The 21,552-nt window shown below is 35.5% G+C and overlaps 1 protein-coding gene across 2 annotated transcripts in view; it reads right to left on the bottom strand.

Moving 5' to 3' along the window:
• Nucleotides 1-21,552, bottom strand: part of ZNF804B (zinc finger protein 804B) — a 235,734-nt gene that overhangs the window by 7,628 nt on the left and 206,554 nt on the right. For both annotated transcript variants that reach the window (XM_080582452.1, XM_080582451.1), the window contains exon 3: nt 515-645. In XM_080582452.1, coding sequence (XP_080438578.1) covers nt 515-645 — 131 coding nt within the window. The remainder of the gene's footprint in view (nt 1-514; nt 646-21,552) is intronic.

Raw genomic sequence — 21,552 nt, 5'->3', positions numbered from 1 at the left:
GGGTAAACTTAACTGAGTTAATTACTTATTTTCCATTCACTTAATAATATTTCCATTAGTGTACACAGAAACTGTGAGAATAATCTCAGCATATTGAAAATAATGAAAATGATTCAAAGATCAGGCACCAGCAGACCAGTGCTAAAAGGGTGGCTTTCCTCTCATGTTAGCTTACTATAAAATGATAAGACAGTTATACTAATCTACACGGGTCAGTTTTAATAAGGTAAAATGGTGATATAAAATCATCTCCAAACCACTCAGTTCAGAAGAGATTAGATTAACTGGTTACAGGAGAGAAAAACACAAACCTTCAAATAGCATGTAATTAATTCAGAGACTTTCAATTTTATGGTCAACAGAACAGGAACATTAGGAGTTGGGGATAGCTGAAAGCAGGTTACAATATTTGCAGTCTCTGTCCATTACAGAGTGTAGGAGTAAAAATTTGGAGATTTCTTCTGGGATTGAGGAAAGTGGGCATTAAAATGTAATATGAGTTTTAAATACTTGCCATTCTGACTGTTTCCGTAACTCTGCGAGCTGGTGGAGCCGCTTGAGTGCTTTTTCTTGTTTCTTCTCATCTTTCCATGACTTTGAAGCCACGTTTCGAGCAAATTCCCTTTGTTTCAAGTCTTTTAATCTCTGTGTGAAAAGAGCAAAAAGAGAAGGGATTATATATGTAAACAGCATATGCATTACCTCTAACTCAATTTATTTGCTTTTCGTGAAGCTAGTATATAAATGGACAGTAAGAATATACTTAAAATGCTATCACTCTAAGAAGTTATTGAAAATTCTATTTTTGCCTAACAAAATAATATGATTGAGCCATCACTACTTAGCTGATATATGCCCACATATGAATGAAACCTTCACTCATAGATACAGATTTTAATCCTGAAATATATTTGTCTTATGTGTACACGTATCTTCTGTTGTGTACAAATACATGGACAAAACTAGCCTCCATTTAATTCAGCTGGAATTTTCCTGTCATATTCAGTCAGTTGGAATGCAATCCATAGCCATATACCAGAATAAATCTGAACTTGTGTGTGTATTTTATAGATATATAAATAGATAATAATAGATATATAATAGATAATAGATAAATAATAGCTATAGATATATATATATGTGCTCTATACTTGCAAAGGTATGCATGGATGTGTGTGTGTCTCTGTGTTGCTTCTGTAGCTTTTTAAGACTGCATTTGTTATTCAAAGGAGAGAACTACTGTCTGAAAGATTCCATCAGGAAACTCTTCTTTGGGTATATTCACAAATTTTCTGGATCATGTCATACATCTGTAAGTCAGATAATTCCTACTGGAGAAAGCAAAATTCTTTGCCTTTATTACATTTTTATTACATGGTTTTGTGGTGCTGATAGTGTAAGGCAAAGTGAAAGAAAAGAAGACAAAAAACCAGAAAGTGTCAAAAATGTCCTCTGCAAAAAAAGTGGTGCTATCTGGACGTTAAGTTCACTGTGCTCTCTAGGTCTCTGTGGGTCATGCCCGACGTTACGACTCAGGAACATGCACTTCCCAATTCAGGTCCATATTTCCATGCTCTACAGCAGAAATACCTTGCTCCCCTCACCAGCTTCCCAGCACCAGGGTGTCTGGGGATGGGAGGTTCATAAGCGAGAAGGGAGCTCAGGTACACTGAGTCAGATCTCCAGACTGGAAACCTTGATGACCTAAGAGCTGAACCCCGGCATCCGCTTGCCCCTCAATCTGAAGGAGACACTGCATGGGACTTACATTTCCAGAATAGGCAGAACAAGCTGCTCAAAAGTCTCACCATGGCTGCACAGACTTTTGCACAGGCCATTAGGGATCTGTGTTTGAGGTACCAAAAAAAAAATAAATGCTGTGTTGTTGTTTTATAAAATCTAAAGAGATGCTAATTCCTTTTTTCTTTTTTTATTTTTCTTCAACTAAAATTAGAGAAATATTAAGTCATCCATTTAATGGTGATGGCATAATATCACAGAGAGACACATAGGAACCCTTGGGGGAAAGAGGTGATACAGACTCTGATTAAGTTCTGTGAAGCATGCTGGAAAGCTGTGGTAGGTATCTCTCATCATGGTCATGTCAACTCTCCTTCAAGTATATTTGTGAAAAAAGAATTAAAAAATAAATTAAAAATAAAAAAGCCAGACAGCATTTGTTGGGAGAAAAAAAAATGTTGTGAGACTAAGATCGGAAGTTTCTTATTTGCTCCCAGCCTTCTGGACCCCGAGACTTGTGCTTCTGAGCACTGATATGGAGCATGAGAGAGCTGGGCTGTCCAGGAATCAGCTGTCCAGGGAGCTTAAGAGCTGTCAGTGACCTGCCTGATGTCTTCCCATGGACAAACTCCCTTGGATGGGGAGGAGAAGGCCAGAAAGGCAGTTGCTCAGGTAACTAGGGCAGCTCCAACCAGCAAGAACCGTCCTGCCACCTGGTGCCTGTTGAAAGTTTAGCTGTATTAATCAGAAACCTTTGCAGTCTGTCATCCTTATATCTCTCTGGAAATCCTCTATCAGCTGTGACATTTAGTATTTCACCAAACTAGACTCCAAAACAGAAGATCTGCAAAGTCCTCTTTAAAACACTTAGAATTCAGTTCCTTGGAAAGAAATGGTTATTCCACTAATTTTTTATTTTTTTCCTGTCCCCCTCCCTGTCCATCTTCTGTCCATCTTTTCCAGTCTATATAGCATTCCATTCCCTCAACTTTTTTGCCTGTAGTTTAGAATAAATTAGACAAATATGTAAGACAACATTACTGCTGGTCCAAGAAAGCAATTTCTTTTTAGTAATATGTTAAAGCCAAAGCTGTAAAGTAAACCAGAGAATCTTCCCAGAACAAACTTTGTCATCTTTCATATTTACATGAGTGTAAAGATATTTAAGCAGTAAAGATTCTATTTTCCATGAAAAAACACACAGAGTCTTGAGTCTTATTAACATCTTCCATGTGAAGAAAGGGCAAAGAAATACATTTGAGAAATGTCGTTTAGAGCCGCTTGCTGTATTTTAGCTGTCACCATGAGCTGTTTGGTATCACACATAAAGCATTCATGAGGAAAAACAGAAACAGTTTCTACCTGTCAAGGAAACAAAGAACAATGTGCATGCTAGTACTATGGAGTGCAGGTACTGCAAAGCAATGCCATTTCACTTCTTTGACAGGTAGGATGATAATCAACAAAGCAAATGGACCAACACTAAGAATAGAAGTCCTAGTGGTATTTTTTGCTCTCTAATGGCATACAGAATGTGTCAAGGAAGAAGAGAAAAGAATACAAAAAATATAGGAAAGTGTAGCTGAGCACTCATCAACTGGAGATGAAAACCAAGAAATTAAAAGCATCTACAGTCTGAGCAGAGAAAGGGTCTCTCCCTGCACATGCCCCCATCAAAACAAAAAAGCTGCACTGCCAGAGCTCCGATTAGGAATTGTAATGAAATTTGTCATCTGTGTTGGATAGACCACGGGACTGCCCACTGAACCTGCAAAAGCCACGGTTTTCCTCACTAATAACCTGTGCCAGTCTTTTGACAGGCATGCAAATATCTTTCACAGGTGGTGAACAACAGCATGCAACTGAGGAGGTACCTGAATGACAACCCTAAGCTCAGCAGGTGCGCTTGAAAATTAACATCACTTTACATGGCAATTGCATTTTTCGTGTAATTAGGTACTTAACTGGGCATCCAAATACGGGCACGTGTAATAAATTATGATTTATTTAATAGCAATTTAGTGTTCTGTCCTTCACCTGCTACAAATATCATTGCTACAGAATTATTTTTCATATTTAGACTCATGTTCTATTCTTTCTCTGTTTTTTATGTAAATGTGCATGTGGATACTGCCATATCTAGAAGTAACACTTTTTTTTTTTAAACCCACACAGAATATTAAAAGACCACAAAGTAATTTTCACTATTATGGAACACTTTACTTATATAACCATGTCTGAGTCACATTGGCTCATCTATATAAGACCCACTCAAAAATTGCTGAATATATTATTTTCCCCCCTGAACTCTGGTATGATTCATCAGGGGATCCAAATGAGTCAATGGAGTTGCATCTTTGTTACCTTCCTTTGTTAGCCAGAAAACATCAGTGGCCAAATACCATACGTGCACTGTACTTTAGTAACTTCTACCAGATTTTTTTTTTTTTAATTGTTGCTTTGTTGTGGCCAATACTTACTTACTTACTGTAGCATACTTACCACTGACTGCATTTTCAGTAGTAAGATTACTTTTTTTCCAGAGATTGATCCTGGTTTCTATTCCTCCATGTGAAGAGGAGCATTTCTCTGGATTGTCATTAATCTGAACAAATTTAGATGCCTGTGGCAGTTTCTTAGATTTTATTTACAACCACTGAAGAGAAATTAGCATTTTTATGGACCTAATCACCTCATCTGAAATCAGTGGGGTAAAGTGAGATGTAAAAGTATCTTTCTTTTCATTGGGTAAAGAGGGTATTAATGGTGACTATCTCAGACATGGACCGCTTTTGATAGAGGAAGAGTGTGCGATTGGTGCATTGTCACTTGGTCACACAGGTAGTACTCGTGTTTACATGTTCCATAAAAGAGTAGTTTGTATTAGTGTTACTTTTGGCGTATATAAGAGAAAGAAAGTTGAGAAAGACTTCTGGGCTTATTCATTTTTGATTTTTTTTAGGAAACCATTGACAACATAAGGTTTCTATAATCTGCATTTCAAAGTGATTCATCTGACAGGGGATACACAGAAAAAAAAATGGAGAAAGTGTGCTTGCAGTACTGGTTAAGAACACAAATACATTGAGAAGCATAGAGAAGACATTTGTTCTTCTCTCACTCCTGATTTCTTGTCTTGGTCATTTCCCTGCCAGGTTTCTCACCCCTCCTTCTCTAGGTGGTTGCTGACTTCAAGAACCACTTTTTCTCTTGTTCACTTTCTCTCAATTTAAGGACCAGAGGGAATGTAGTACTGGGAGAGAGTTACTTCTTTTGAGAATTCTGCCAGGGGTCATGTTCACCTCATTATAGAGATCTACTTGGGAGTCTCAGTGTATCTCTACTTCAGATACTGGGTCAAATAAGTGTTGCTGCAAGTATATTGAGAAGCAAGTCATGTTTTTGTTCTCAGTGGTGTAACTATGCAGATTTAAATAGAAGGCAGGTTTGGAAAAAAAATGTTAAAATTTCACGCATTAAATCAGAAAATATCAGGTCAGCTTGAGTTAGACAACTTTTTCCACTTACATTCAGATATTTTATTTCCAAATATCATTCACATTCAATGTATCTGATAAAACATTCATCACTGTAAGGCACTGTAGCCCCAGATAGAAACATATGCATCTCTGCTTACTTCAGTCAGCTCCATGTATATGAGGCCTGCCATATGTAAAGAGCCTTCTCTGAATTCAAGTTCATAAACTAAAGTGTTTGAGTGCATGATTGACTTAAAGATTGATTTCCACTTTGCTGAAAAGCCCCTTAATTGAATTCTAATCAAACTCACCATAGAAGGGTTAAATGAGGAAAAAAAAAAAGTGGAATGTGATTTTCAGTAACTATTCTCTTGCCTAAGATTGGAACTAAGTAAATTATTTATAAAATGATTTTACACTGCAAACCGTCAAATGAGAATGATAAAGTTACTAGAAAATAAAATTAGACTTCATGTCTGAAGCTTATAGTATTAACTCTCTAAGTGAAATAGGGGAAACAACAGAGAAGAAATTTGATTTTACTATAATAAATAAAATCCTAAAAATAAAAATGAAAGGCTATTACATACAGAAATTAACCAGGAGATATGAAACTCAAAAATTACCTGACAAATTGTCATGTTTTATACATAAATAGTTAAAGATCCCTTTGAAGTGTGTGATAGTTACTATTTTTTGGAGTATATTTTATTATAGCCAATTATAATGGATTCAATATTGTTATCAGGAAAGAATGGAAGATAGAAAGAAAATATCCTTGCATGATTGGGTTAGGGCATGAGATGACAGCAGGAGGGCAAAAATCAATCCTTAGACATGCCCATCAATGAATGAGTTGCTGATCACAGATCCAATTGAAAGAAAAAATTACAGCCAGGTGTTTGTTTTCATGTTCCTTCACAGAAACTGCTGCTAAATCTTTGTAGAAAGAGGATCTGATCTAGTGCAATGGGTCTTGATACCAGAAAGAAACAGGATCTACCACTGCTTATCTGTTTCTTTTCTGTGGGAGCTTCTTACAGTTCAGCCAGATCAGTGAATATTCTTGCTACTTAAACTGATTTCAACCATTGCCCGAAGTATGAGTTTGGACTAATGAAATTCAGGGTACATTTGCACAGCTCATGAGAAACCCCCAGGTAACGTTAAAACAGATGGATTGCAGGGAGGGCATTTCTGCAGGGTAAAGGATAGAACAGGCACTTTGTGGCAGCAATTCACTCGTTTGAAGGACTGAGCTATTTGTGGATTCAGCATATGCTCTGCTTGACCACCCACATTTATATCAGTTCCAATGAATTTACTGTCATATGGTCCAGCAAGCTGTCTGTGTACTGTACTATTTGATTAGACACATCCAGTGTCACTTTGGAATACAGAGTAATTTACCTAGTAAAAGCAACACATTTGAAAGATAAGAATCTTGAGACAAGGACTGTATCTTCACTGCATGTTTATATACAACCTGGCTCATGGGGTCTCTCGTGCTGATTCTCAGCCAGAGAAAAACAAAAGCTCATTTAATTTTTTTTTTTCCTTCCCATGTAAAGATCTCAAAGAGAATAAACTGCTATGACAATTTTGTAAAATCAAAATTTTCAATACTTATTGTAATCTTACTTTAGAAATTTTTAAGCTTTTTTTCCCACATTTTTGAAGCCTATCTCACCACTTAGTGTTTCTTTGTTCTATCTGTAGCAGATGAAATATAATATCACTTACATTTTAAGGAAAAGAGCCTGAATTATCCAAGAATTCAAAAGGCAGGTCTAAAGCATGGCCTCAGAATTCCTTCAATGTAGTCCTCAGACTTTCAGAGTAACAATAATGATAATAGACATGATTTTGCATACATTTTATATAACACTTTACAGAGACAAATCTCAGATGTCTTATGAAACAGGCACTTTTACCATGATACTAATTTACAAATAAAGAAATGAAAGCAAAGAGAGATGGAATTACTTATGAGAAGAGTAGGGAAGAGGCTAAATCAGCACTCACAAACATGTGTTTAATTAGCACATCTTACTCTTTATAAGCCCATTGGAACAAGACGAAAGATGCCAGATATCTGAATTAAACCTGCCACGGTTTTGACTGTGATAGAGTTAATTTTCTTTGTAGAAGCTTGTACAGTGCTGTGTTTGGGATGTAGGATGAGAACGATGCTGGTAACACATGGATGTGTAGTTGCTGCTGGAAGTGCTCACCCAGAGCCGAGGCCTCTCCTGCTCCGCGCGCTGCCCAGCCAGTGAGGGGCTGGGGGTGCACCGGGAACTGGGAGGGGACACAGCCGGGACAGCCGGCCCAGGCTGCCCAAAGGGGTGTCCCACCCACCCCACGGGGTGTCATGCTCGGCAATAACAACTGGGGGAGAGGAGGAGGAAGTGGGGGGACGTTTGGAGTGATGGCACTTGTCTTCCCAAAGAACTGCTGTGCTTGACAGGTCCTGCTTTCCTGGGAGTGGCTGACACCGGCTTGCTGTTGGAAACAGTGAGCGAATTCCTTGTTCTGTTTTGCCTGTGTGCATGGCTTCTGCTTTACCTCATAAACTGCCAGTATCTCAGCCTGTGGGTCCTCACACTTTTACCTTCCCTATTCTCTCCCCCATCCCACCCGAGGAGAGTGAGTGAGCGGCCATGTGGTGCTGAGTTGCCTGCTGGGATTAAAGCACAACAAAACCTGAATTTGATTTTCCTGTATAATCAGTTGATTCTTAAGGACTGTGGTAGTGATGAAGGAACTACAATAAAGCATGAAAAATACCCATTACAAAACATTGTGCTATGTCCATAGGTTACATAAAGGAAAGCTGAATCAGCAGACCACTACACTGTGACTTTGTACTGCTGTGCTAGAGAACAAGCTCATCACTAAAAAGAGTTATTTTAATAAGCACCTGAGATAAATGTATGTTTTGTGATAGGTACCTTTCACTGCACTTCAGATGAAATTGGATTTGGTCAGGGCGAAGGGTGAAAAACAGTATGTGCATGACGAATACTAAAACCAACTATAAACAAAAGTCTCATCAAATGTCTCAAGGAAATAGAAAATCTCTTTTTCTAATAAGAAATAATAGCTATCAATAAAAAGACTTTTAGGTTGTTTTCCTTATTCAGTCAAAAGCAAAACATTCTTTCTCTTCTATTTGGTTAAAGCAGACAGATGTCTTCTGGAGTAGGAGAGCTAAAGGTAACCGGGAACAATACTGTAACAAAATGGATGATCAGAGTAAAGGAGGTATAATAAATGACATCTCCGTGACATAAGATTCTTATTTGACAATAAGAAAGGCCACAAATGACTTTTATAGTCATCTGTCTGAAACTTCCCAATAACACAAAGCAGGGAACATCCTTTTTAACAGATAAACTGATAAAATCAAGTTACTTTGACAAGATCTATTTTACATAAACCAAATTAAATTACATTAATTACATTATAGTTCTTTAATACTTTATGGAATCCTGTATCAGTCACGCCAGCATTTTCCCTGGCACTGATGTCAGGATGACAGATTTTCTTGTTTATTCTCTTTAAAAACTAGCATGGTTTCATGCAACTTCCTCTAGTGCTCTGAGACTTATTAAAAATTCTCATTAATGGTTATGAGAGTGTGTGGCCATCTCTTTCCCACTATTAAGTGTAGGTTACCTGAATCTGCTGGCATAAAAATATTTAGTTTCAGATTATGCTGTTTCATATTTTTCTTAGCTAATGCTAGAGTGGTACTTCACAATCATCATAAATATCAGAAATGTGACTAAATCATCTGGCTTTGCCCCAAGTATAGAACAGAAATCTGTATTAAATACTCTTTTTTTACATCACTGCTGACAAGTAACTCATTTCTATTTGGATCAGAAGATTCTTTATGTCCTCAATATACTTTCAGAAACCTTCTTGCCCTTACCTCTGATGACTACAAATTTTCCTTTTGCCCTTTTTACTTCCTCTATCACTTTTTTTCCAATTTCTTCACTTCTGATTTATGATCTTTACTATCCATTTTTCCTTTTTCTCCTTTATTATAAATTTAAGCCACAGAGAATTGACTTTCCTTCTAAACAAGATTAGCTGTTTATTACCGATTTGGTCTTTTTTCAGCTGTGGGATTTGGGTTTGTAAGCTATCTGACAAACGCTCTTTTAAATTTCTTAAGTTTCTCTCACATCTTTCCATTTGAAGTCTTCCTCCTAGTCCATTTTGCTGGCTCTTCCACCTTCATGACACTAGCTTCCTTAAGTAAGTGCATGTTGCAGTTTCTTTTTGTTTTTATTTTTGTTTTTATGCCAATAATATGTAATTTAAAGATCAGCTTTATAGAGCCCCATAATGTAGATGAATCCAGATACAGTAATTTGAAGCATTTTTGTACTATTCTTGACAGAAGGGAGGTCCACAGAGGCAACAAATTCAGATGGATAATCTGTTAATTTTAATTTCTTCGTGCATGGGATTGGAATAGCAGTTTATGTTCCAGTCCTTGGTTTATTTACAGGAAGAGATGAACAGATGTCCCATTATTTTTCCAGGGTAATTCACTCCTGCCACAGCCTGGTGTAGCCTTTGATTATCTGAGAAAATTTTCTCAGAACATATCTCAGTAAATTGTACTGATTAAAAATGGTTATTTTGAATATCTATTTTTATTTATTTTCCAAATTTGTCTCACATAGTTATTACGTGTTGTGTCTTTTGATTTTAGTGCCCTTTTTTTCCCTCCACTTGACCTATCCATCTCACTTCCCAGTTCATCAGCATTTCCTGCTGAAATCACAAAAGTAATAAGGTGCTTCCTAAGCAAATTCATTGTGTCAACGTAAAAGATAACCAAACTGTGCAGAGTGAATGATGCCTTAATTTTCCAGTTTATAAAGGCAAAAACATTTTGGCCTATCCAGCACCCTTTTTATTGCCACTTGCTTAAAATATTATTCATTTGAAATTTGTTATTTCCATTTGGTTTTCTTGAACATATTGCTGTTGCAACCTGCAGTGCTTAAAGCTTTCACTAAGACAGGGAGCTAAAAGCGTGCACATAGGTCAAGATATGTGGTTCAGCTCACTGCTGTGTAACAGATCACTGAACTGCAACTTGACACCTTTCAATTGTGATTCCATAAGTTAAAATTAGTTTAATGCTGCTCAAGAAAATGCTCCCTGGAAAGAGGATGAAAAAGAACACATTGCACGTCGTGGAGCTAATGGAAAGTAGCATTTAATGTCCCCCTTTTCCTCTTACCCATGATCTAGACTCTGTTTGTATTCACCCTTCTATCAAATAATGCTATAAACAAGCTAGTTTTTGATGTAGACATGGAAAGTTTTTAACACTATAAAGCTGAATTATCACCCCCTGCTTCTAAAATGTTATGCCACTTCTCAAATTTTGAGTAAAGTTTATTTTATTATTTGCTCTCAGCAAAGTTTTATTGTTGTAAAATTTGAAGTTGATCTTTTATTTATACCACTGTTTCTTATTCTAGTTCTCTATACTTTTCTACAGCCCTGAATTTTAGTTATTTCTTTTACTAAAGTATGATTGTAAGTTTGTATGCTCAAATTGAACAACAATCCTCTTAAATTATGCACCATCTCATATAAAACACGGTGAGAGTAAATTTATATTCTTTGGCCTAGGTGAGTCAAAATGGAGAAAAGCAGGGCAACTGGATCACATGTTATAATTTTAATTTCTGAAAAAATTATTCCATTGTTTTCCAGGTACTATTGGTTTAGTTTTTAGAAAGACCTTGTGCTGCTTGATGAACTCCAGAAATAAGTAAGGAATTATATGACAAATGATTTCAATTCAATTTGCTAGAAATAACAGAAAATCACTATAGCAATTACTATACTCTTCTCATGTACTCCAAGTTTAGATTTAGTGAGATATCACTTGTTGTTTTGCATGTATGCAGGTCCAATTTATGATTGCTTTCAATTTGCAGGCAAGAATCTTTATTTTCTTTTTTAACTATGCATCTGAACATTATGCTGTGTTAAATTTCAAAATGGAAAGGAAATCAGAATCTGACCTGAGTTACCAAGAGCCATAATTACGTGAATGAATTGAATGCCAAGTGTAACCCAGGCTCAAACAATATGAAAGGCAGAACTCAGAAAAAAAATGTCATTGGAAGCTGATGAGAAGACTGGATTTTGCATTGAAGTGAAGAACAAGATGAGATTAGTCTGAATATTCCGGGTTCCTTGAAAAAGGAAATAATAAATATTAATAAATATTAATTTAATAATGGTAATAAATTTAATAAATTGTTTTATTTTGCCCCTAAAGTTTATTTACTAATTTACCCAATAATTCCTCTATTAATTGTGACTTTCTATTCTTGCACACAATCAGATCCTTATCTAATTTTGGAGATCTAAGGCAGGTTTACGATATGAGTAGTAAGTTACCACTCCACATACCCTATAGTAAAAGTATAAATACTGAGCAACGGAACATGACTGCATTTTCAATTTTAAAGATAAGTATTTAGAAATGTCTGTTTTGAAGGAAGCAAAGCTAAGAATCTTTCAACATGCTAAGGTTTGAAAACGAGCAGAGAAACATTGACTACAAACAGAAAGTCTCCTACAGTGTTCCCGGGGGGTTATGTCAATTCCTCTCTACTTACACATTTGTTTAAAGAAGCAGAATTTATGCTTAGCAAGAAACTTTAACATTTGTGATTTATTTACATTTTAGTCTTACTGGAGGAAGTAAAATTTTGAGAACTTATTAAAAAAAATGAAAATTTAAACTGTTTCTAAGTGACTCGATGTCAATTCATCTAAATAGTAATGGAACAATAATTTTCATAATTTGTTTTTACCTCAAGAATATTAAACAATCTGTGCATATATTAAAAAGCCTATTTTTACATATTTTCAAGATTGCACTGTTGAAACAGTGTATTTCAATCTTTATGAACAATTTCAAATTGTTTTAAAAGAAAATCATGTAAAACTTTCCAAAGAGAAATGTTCCTGAACTTCTCACATTCCTGCCAAAGCATTCTGCTTTAAAAATAGTATTTCCTGTTGGAAAAAGTGTTTAGTAGTTAACTTTGTGTTAAGGAAACATTTGTTTTTTATGGTCCCATCACCTGTGTTAATATATTTGTTTGGTATTCATATGAATATCATTTACATTTCTCTAGATATCCCCTTGCAATTTAATATGAGAAGGTGTTTAAAGAGCCCTCGTCTTTTTAATGGCTCCTGGTGGAGCCTAATTATTATGAAATTGCTAAAGCAGAGAAATGATAATTAGTCTGGGTTACCTCCTTTATTTTTCCCTTGGAGACATGTTAAAATATGTTAATTAATGCTTTTAACTAAGAAAAGGTAATAAATGACTAATCCCACCATCTTTATCGCTATCTTGGTGATGTACAGAAATGTTTCTGGTTTGCTTTTAAATATTTGTTTCTGTTATAAGTGCCCCTTGAAGACATACAAGGTACATTGTACATTTTCTCAAACACAAACATCATTGATTAGCATGACTTTAAAGCTCCACAGGAATCAATTACACAGCTACATTCTTGCACATTAATTACTGCAGATGGTCAAAAATGAACAGAGCTATAATAGAAGCAGATTCTAAACAGATGTTTGTAGGGCCATGTATACCTTTGTGGGTGCCAATGAGATTAGAAGAAATATTATTTTTCCAGACAGATATGAATAAGAGTACACTGTTTAAAAGTTATGCAGAAGCTAACGGAAGCATAATTTTACTGTGAACATCTGATAGTACAACATTTTGCTAGTGAAGTTAATTGCCCGGTGTCTCCAAAATGCTGGTCATATCAGAAAATTACCGTAGGTAAGATATGTAATCTTGTTGAATTGTACTGTATTCTACAAGTCACTCCACAAACATGAACTAAAGTACTTGTAAATGTACAGTAATCAAAAACACGCATAACATCCAGTAGTTCTTTCTTTCTATCACCTTGAAGCAAGACTTGTAGAGCCTGACCTCAGAATGACTCTGGTTTGTTTCAGATCCACTGATTTCTCTCTCTCTCGCTCACACACATATATACACACAATCTGCAAAGTATTTGGCTTACAAGGAACATTACCTAATGTTCATCAGTCTTTTGAAGATGGTACAAGAAATATACTGTATATCTGTGTTCAGCCTTGCCCAGTTCTTATTCATAGTGAATAGACACTGTTATATGAACAATAAGATTTTTACATAGAAGTAAGTAGTTAGGAGACATGCTGTATATCCCATTGCTTTTGTCCTTGCTACTTGTCTTTAAAAAGGGCAAAAGACATCTGAATACAGACATTAAAAAAAGAACAACAATGCCCAATATCATTTATCTTGCCTATTAAATAATACGGGCATATCTCCAACTGAACTCACCTAGAGATTATCTAAAAACAGTAACAATCATTTTAATATAAATGTTTAGGTTCTCCATATTTATTCTATGTTCTTAAGTACTATCCTATGTACTGCATGCATTAGCACATCAGAACAGAGAACCAAAGAGGAATACATTGATTTTAATCACTTTTTACACAGTATGAAACTATATATGATTGGCTTTAAAACATTTTGTATTGGAATGGTGTGTTTGAGAAAGACTTTTTGTTTCAAAATCTATTGAATTTACATGTTTCTTCATGTTCTGGGTCAGGGAATTATAGAACAAAATTAAACTTTTAAACTATCCAAACTGATATTTTTTGGGAACAATTTCATATTTGTCACTATTTAATTTGGGTTTTGACATCATGTTTTTGTTCGTTTGTTTTTTTTAACAAATCTAATTCTTCAGATTCCTTGCTTATTTGAATAAGCCATCCATTACACTGCATCACTCATTCCCCCTGACTGAAAAATCATTTATAAAACTCTAGCAATGAAAAAGTATACTCTGAAAAGAACAGAAATGACAATAGCAGGCATTAATGTAGAGCACTTCTTCTACCTGATATTCTGGTTATTGCTATGTCTTAAATGCCAGAATCTGATAATACACTTCTGTAATTCCTCATATAATGAAATACTAAAGAAATATCTTACAGTCATTGGACCCTCATTAACAATGATGAAATTAAGTTTCCCACTTTTTTTTTTCCCCAATGTAAAGAGGGTTAAATTGCTAATTTACATGCTAATTAGCATTCATTCTAAAGTACACCAAATGTAATTCCATACATTTAACAATTTAGCTTATCTAGACATTAAATTTAAAAGCAGCTTTGCATTATTTGCAAAAGTATTTTTGAGGGCTAATGATTAAAGGAATCTCATTATTCTAAGCAACACACAATTTTAAAAAGATGAATACTGCCAATTTAGTTACCTTATCACCGAGTAATAAGAAAAGAGCCAAGCACTGGAAGGGCAGCAGGTTCAGTAGTTCTTAATAAGACCCACAGATTTGTAAGTTTAAAATAAAGAATTGTTTCTGATGACATTTCTTTGGAATCTGTTGCCTCAAGTCACCCCCATTTTCAGAGTGTGCTCAGTGGTATTTGATATAACCGCTTCTGCTGCTACAGAGCTACTTTGGTACATGTACTTGCTATAGAGTGCAACTGAGGCATCTCTATGTAGTATAGCCAAAAATACAAGCCTCCTCTCATAACATTTAAGAAAATATTGCATGATATTATAAACTAAACATTCAATTTAAGGTCGCTTCAAGCTGGCAAAATAAATGCTTTTAGTACAGTGATGCAATTGAATTCTCATATTGTTTACATCCTTACATCCTGCTTTTGCTCATATGCTGCCCTTTGCTTAAACTGTGATGTCATCCTCTGTTGCTTTATGCTACTTTTATTTACATCAGTTTCTGTGATGTGACACAACTTGATTGTCTGTTTCATTGCATCACTACTTCAACATTTCAAAGATGCTGGATTGCAGGTACTCTGAAACACAGCAAGCATGATAAAAACACAGTTTTAGAAAGACAGGATTTCTCTATTTCTGAGTAACAGAAAGAAGCATCCAGGCCAAGAAAACAGACTATTTTGGTCTCATATGATCTATCAGTGGTAGAAGTTTGAATTGTATGTGAGCAACATCATTTGCTCATATTTTATTTGTTTATTTTCAGACCCCGGTGATTTTTGATGACATGTACTACCTTGGTACTATTTTCAATATACAAAGAAATATTTTGTGCCAGTATATCTGTGGTGGTTTTTTTTTTTTCTTCTTCTAAAAAGAATTACCTTTCAAAACAACCTCTGATTTTCATATATCATTCCTTGTTGATTCACCCAGTTCCTCTGCTCTCAGTGGAATGTCTTCTCCTGTCCTTTACCCTGCTATTTCCCCTTATTGATGGATTATTGGATTATTTTTACATGTCTTTGCTATTGTAAACTTATTTTTATCCCTCTCTCTCTTTTTTTTTTTTGCACACACCTTCATTTTTTCTTCTAATTTCAGAGTGATACTTCCATGAAATTTCTTTCTCTCTTCATCCACTGCACCTATTTTCATAATTACTTCATAAAGCCACTTCTGTTGCCCCCCTCGTTTCACATCATCAGTTCATTTGTAGCCAACAGCTTTGTCCCTTTCACAAGATGGGTTAATTCTTTCAGTACAGTCCATCTTCAGTACTAAGTCAGGGAATTTTCCTTAATGAAAGCAACATGCAAGCCTGAGATTAAAGATTGTGTTAAAGAACAGTTGCATAAAAGTATCAAAAAAGGTCATCCATACAATTTTGATTCTGGTGCCTTGTCACTTTTCTATGCTTTACTTTACAAATAGCCTATATATTTACGTAGCAATTTACTAAAGCTTGGGATCCAGAAAGAAAATTTCAACCCAAGCACTGAAAGCAAAGAAACCTGGGTCTTAAAATACAAAGTGTTTGGAAATCTTAATTATAAGCATCATGGTGAGTTCTGTATTTAAGGATCCAATAGAAACCATACGATAGTTTGTTTTGTAATCAAAACTAATATACTCCTAAAAAAACTAAAAACTCCTAAACTAAAGACTAAAAAAAAAATAAAAAAAACAAAAAAAAATAAAAAAACCTAAAAAAATAAAAAAAATAAAAACTCCTAAAAGGAGTTAATTCCCAAAAATAAATTCTGAAAGAATGAGAACTTGTTAAGTCAATTAAGAAAAAAGCAGTGAGAGAAAATGAAAACTATTCAGCAAGAAATTATCAAAAACTTGCTTGTAAGGAAGTTACAGAAAGAGTGAAGTCATTTTGGGGAGGATGAACAAGAACACACACTGCAAAATCAATGTATGATGAAAAGCTAAGAAAGTGTGAAACTATGACTGAAATTAGACAATGCAATAAATAGCATAGTTATAAGTAACAATAAGAAAATCACTGGTTTCTGAATGAGCAAAAGCAGGCAAAAAGATCATTTCAGTAAATGATATGGCAGACTACAGAAATGAAAGCTTTGCTTTTCACATGATAGAAAACAAGCCTTATGCCAGAAATTTAAAGCGTATCCTGTTTCCACAGAAAGCTATACTTAAAAGGAAAAAGCAGGGAAAATCAAATCTGTATATGTAGTAGAATAATGAATAAAATAACTTGAATTCTTCTGCATTAAAAAGCAAAAAATTCTTAAGAAAATAAATATTGTGATGGAGAAGTGTCTTGCATAGGGTATACATCCACAGATAACCATTCTAATTCTCTAATGGTAATAGGTAAAACATAAACTGGAAATAGACTTGTATTGCTAAACTGTCATTTCACTGAAATTAAAGAATAAATCATGGAAAAATCTGAGCAACTGTTGGCCATACTGAATTATACTTTCAGTATGTTGTTTTATATGTCAGAAGCATATAATCTGAATAGAGAAACTTGTGGCAAATGTTCAGGTTAAAAAAAAAAAGTAACAACATTAAGAGAAAAACTATCACACATACGAAAATTCCTTTCTTGGTTCAAGTCCACTTGTAAACCAGCTGTTTGAGGGAGTCTAACATCACATCAGTAGTTCTATTGCTCTGTTCCTGATCTTTAACTTTTAATGCAATTATGATTCCAGCTTTCTTACTAGGGATGTGACAAATGTGAAAATTCTTTTTTTAAAATATACATGTATTTCTTAACAAGCATGAATCTAAGTTGATTTTTGCAAGGTTAGAGGAAGAAAATGTCAGTGGTTGCAGATAACACTTCTCTCTAACTGTGAGGAAGAAACGCTGAAGCCTTTTGCTGGCTAGGTTATTTTGTGAGGAATACACAGAGAGTGAGGATTTCAGGTGCACAAACTGGCCTTAAAAAAGCAGTACAAAAGGAACAGTGGGTCCACCGATATCTGGAGGGGAAAAAAGCAGAGACTACACAAATGCACATAGTCATGCACCTTCATGCCAAGGTAGCCCTTTCTGTTTTGATTAATATGTTCTTACAGCTACTGGTATTTTGTCCAGAAGAAGGTTTCTTGATGCTGTGTTTGCCTTTGCTCCCAAATCCTGAGGTGAACTCTTTTGGATACTGTCAAACCAGTCTCCTTTCCTCAAAATGAAAACTGTTTGGGTACTAAGAGATGTGTACCTGAGGGCCAAAATATAAGCTTTTCCTCCAGTAAACATACAGATGCTAGAAAATAAAGACCTTAAACATGAATGAACAAAATCTCAGTACTACACTCACTCCTAGATCTTTCTCTATGCTTACTTATCTGTGTATTTTCTAGGTGTTAGAGGCAAAGCTAGTGAAAATGTAAGCATATTTACTATCTTTGATGTTTAACAGTAGATAAATCTCCATCTGAATTAGAGTTTAAATCCACAAGTACCATAAAGGCTTAATGGCAAGTGCCTACAGCTGTACACACTAAATCAGACTTTCATGCAAAAAATACACCCAAGTGTTAGAATGCATGGATTTAAATACCGATATACAGATACATACATGTGAACTAGTGTAAAATGAAAATTCTGTTCACCTACTTTACAGTACTATGTGTTTCAAGAACACTAAAATTCATTTTTTTTTTTTTTCATCTGAACGAATGTGATTAGGCAGTATCTCTAAATTTTGACAACAAACTAAAAGAGCTGTTTTGTTGTCAGAAACCCCAAGATGGCAATACAGCCTTGTTTTTCTTCACTGCTTATTTCTATTATTATTATTATCACAATTATTGTATTTCAGTACTTGAAACGGATTTGTAATTTTCTCCTTTGCTGACATATGAAAGCCTAGCTGATTGCTACGGATTATTTATACAAAAATGGAAAGCTCCCACTACTTCTACTTTAAGTGAATGGATGAATGCTATGCATGACCTGGAGGTATTAAAAGATTCCAAAGATTCCATTTAATAGTGTTAACCAAGTAGACATCTCTGCTCAAGTTTTATTTCCTTTTGCAGATGCAAGTGACTTAACAATCCTATTAAAAAAATCTGTACTTACATATTACTTTTCATCAAAGTGTAACATGTATTCACATGTGTTATATTTTCAGGCAGCAGCTTATATTAAATACATACAAACAACTTTTGAATGAATTCATACCAGGACCCTTTGCAGTGTTCAGATAATTTCAATAGAGCTGAGATAATCAGTTATGATGCAGTCAACTTCTCTTAAGGAGAACACCACAAGCAAGTGATAGCAAGCATTGATGCAGGCACCTTGGTGCTTGGATGGGAGATACTGCAGATTTACCAAATGTGCTACTGCCTGTGACTGCTGCTGAGGACTTTATAAAGTCATAGGTTTCATAGCAAAGGAAAAACACAAAGGAAAAACACTGTTGATTTCAAGTGGGCTAGCTGGTATGTGCTGGGGTAGGGAGACATGCATGCACAGGGCTGTACAGCAGTGGAAGATCAGGAGCAGGGAAGGAGTGGTTCTCTCTGGGGTTACACCCCCACTCCTGCCTCAGCCTTGGTGCAGTATCAGGCTTAACGATGGAGAGCTCAGGTTAAGCCATGTGGGAGTGAAGGCTTCCATTCAGACTGATTCTGAGCTCACTATATCCAGCCTTGCAGTGAGAGAAATTATTTTCCAATAACAGATAATATCAATGAGAAATGATTACAGAGTAGTGCAGTAGAAAAGATGCTGGCAAGATTATCTAAGACTAATGCTGTCAAGACAATCAAATAAGAGCTGCTTAATACTCAGTCAAAAGTACTAAACGATATATAAATCACATTAGACCCCTCTAGGGTCATTTTAATGTTAGAAGGCAATGAAGGTACAGGCACAGATGATCTTGAAGGATCCGTGGTTGAGAAAATTTTCCATCAAAGTTTTCTTTGTATGCATATGTATGCATATATGTGCATATACATGTGTAGTATTTGTATACATATGCATGTATGCAGTGTGGAGAGAAAGAAAGTGTCCCTGAGTATATTGCTTGAGAATAAGTCAACACAACAGAAAGACTAGTTGCACAAACAAGGCTAAATTCTTATCATAACATTTTGCAGTCTTCTAAGGACAGGGAAGGCAATGGCTGTTTGCCAACTGTTAGGTCCAAAATTCAGTACTTTCTGCTTTAGAATTGGTTGAAATAACGAAATAGATCACAAAAATTAATTCTATAATACCATAATATTGGGAGATTAGAGTCATAAGTCTTTGAATAAAATCTGTTTCCTCTGGAAGAGAAACAAAAGGCTTATGCCAAAATACTCAGTGCAATATCTTTTTTTTTCTGTCTTTATATCTTCTCTAAAGAGCATTGCCACTTTAATACAGATTTCTAAGTAGAAGGGGAATCACAAGGGGAGACTACACTATATTGTTAGTGAAATCTAAAGAGTCCCTGACTTTCATTTAATCTCCAGTAGAAGAACAGTGTTCAGAGCACATCCATGCATATGACTAATGGTATCCTCAAATATCTTCTGGGAAACAGAAAGTACACCTTAAGAGAAAGAAATTTTTCTTGTGGCTACTACACCTCCTGGAGCAAACATTTTGAAGCTAAGCTAACTAAAAGCACAGGAAACTGTAAATTAACTTCTGTCTGAAGACTAAATTGATAAAAGTAAGAAGAATAAAGTTACTTTTTGTGACCAACCACAAAAGTCAGAGAAAAGGCAGCGTTCATGATATTCCTAGAGGCAAAGTAATGCTGTTCCCAGACGTGGCTGAGCAGTCAGGAAGTAAAAAGGGAGATGAGACTGAATTACCCTGTCACATCAGGAGGACAGCTAGCTAATCCTGCACTAACTGAGCTTCTGAACTACATTTGAAAGGGCAGGGTGGGGTGAGCTTGTACTGCCAGTTGATATTCTGTATGTGTGGTGCATTTCCATGCAGACTCTTAGTTCACAGTACCATCAGTATGGCTGGTTTTAAAGCACTGAATTTGCCTACAAATTAAAGAGAGCTTTATTGCTTAAACATTCTCTTTTATAGTGGGAAGCTGCCCAAACCTCTCTTGCCCAACAACACAAACATAGATGGTGCATCAAGCAGGATGTTTTATTTCGGGTAAGCTGTTCTCTGCAGGGGCTGTGGAGAACAGGGAATAGCACAAATTGATCTATCTGAGATCAGTTGCATCTCTGACAAGTAGAAAATCAGCTGAATGGTGAAAAAAAATATTTCTGAAGCAAATGGGGATTTTTAGGGATTAGTGTCACATGTTTAGGATCTGGAAATGCATTTGTTCTGTATTATTAGAACCATTTTTGCAGATTAACTAATGGAGTTGGAATGTGAAGAATTGCTTTTAGGTTAATACATAAATACGTTAGATTAATCTAGCTCTGGTTTGAGAGTGATGGGCCAGAAGAGTCCTATTAATGCCCATGAACAGCTGACCCTGGGCTGGTTGAATTCAGCAGGATGGTTCATCATGATGAGTGGGCAGATGTTAACCAGTTCATTCATGCAGTGCTGTGATAGGTGTATACAGAAAATGCCAGGATGATTTACATTCTCTGTAATACTAGAAAAGACAATAAGATTGCTTGCAGTGAGAGTGAGAAGTTTTGCCTTTAGTGCTGTTTGTTGTTCTTAACATTTACTATTTCTAGTTCTGTAGAAGAAATACCTGCAGCTTCTAAATGATTCATATATTTGCCCCGACCCCATGTACCCAGAAGAGTGATCACCCAGGAGACACTAATACACTAGCAGCTTGAATGTACACAAATGCATGAGAACTTGAACTGTGTAACACATGTAAGAGAGAGTAGAAAAACAGTAGAAAAATGTGCGTTTATGGAATCTTGCTACAGTTCTAATTTACATATTAGAATAACCCATATGATTAGTTACAACAGAGGTTCAGAAATGTTCATTCCTGAACTTCATCAATGATTTTTGTTGAGTTCTGAAATT

The sequence above is a fragment of the Anser brachyrhynchus genome, assembly GCF_964034855.1.
Source record: "Anser brachyrhynchus genome assembly, chromosome: 2".
Lineage (NCBI taxonomy): Eukaryota > Metazoa > Chordata > Aves > Anseriformes > Anatidae > Anser > Anser brachyrhynchus.
Note: the sequence above shows the minus strand (reverse complement) of the source record. Positions and strands in the feature narration are given on the sequence as shown.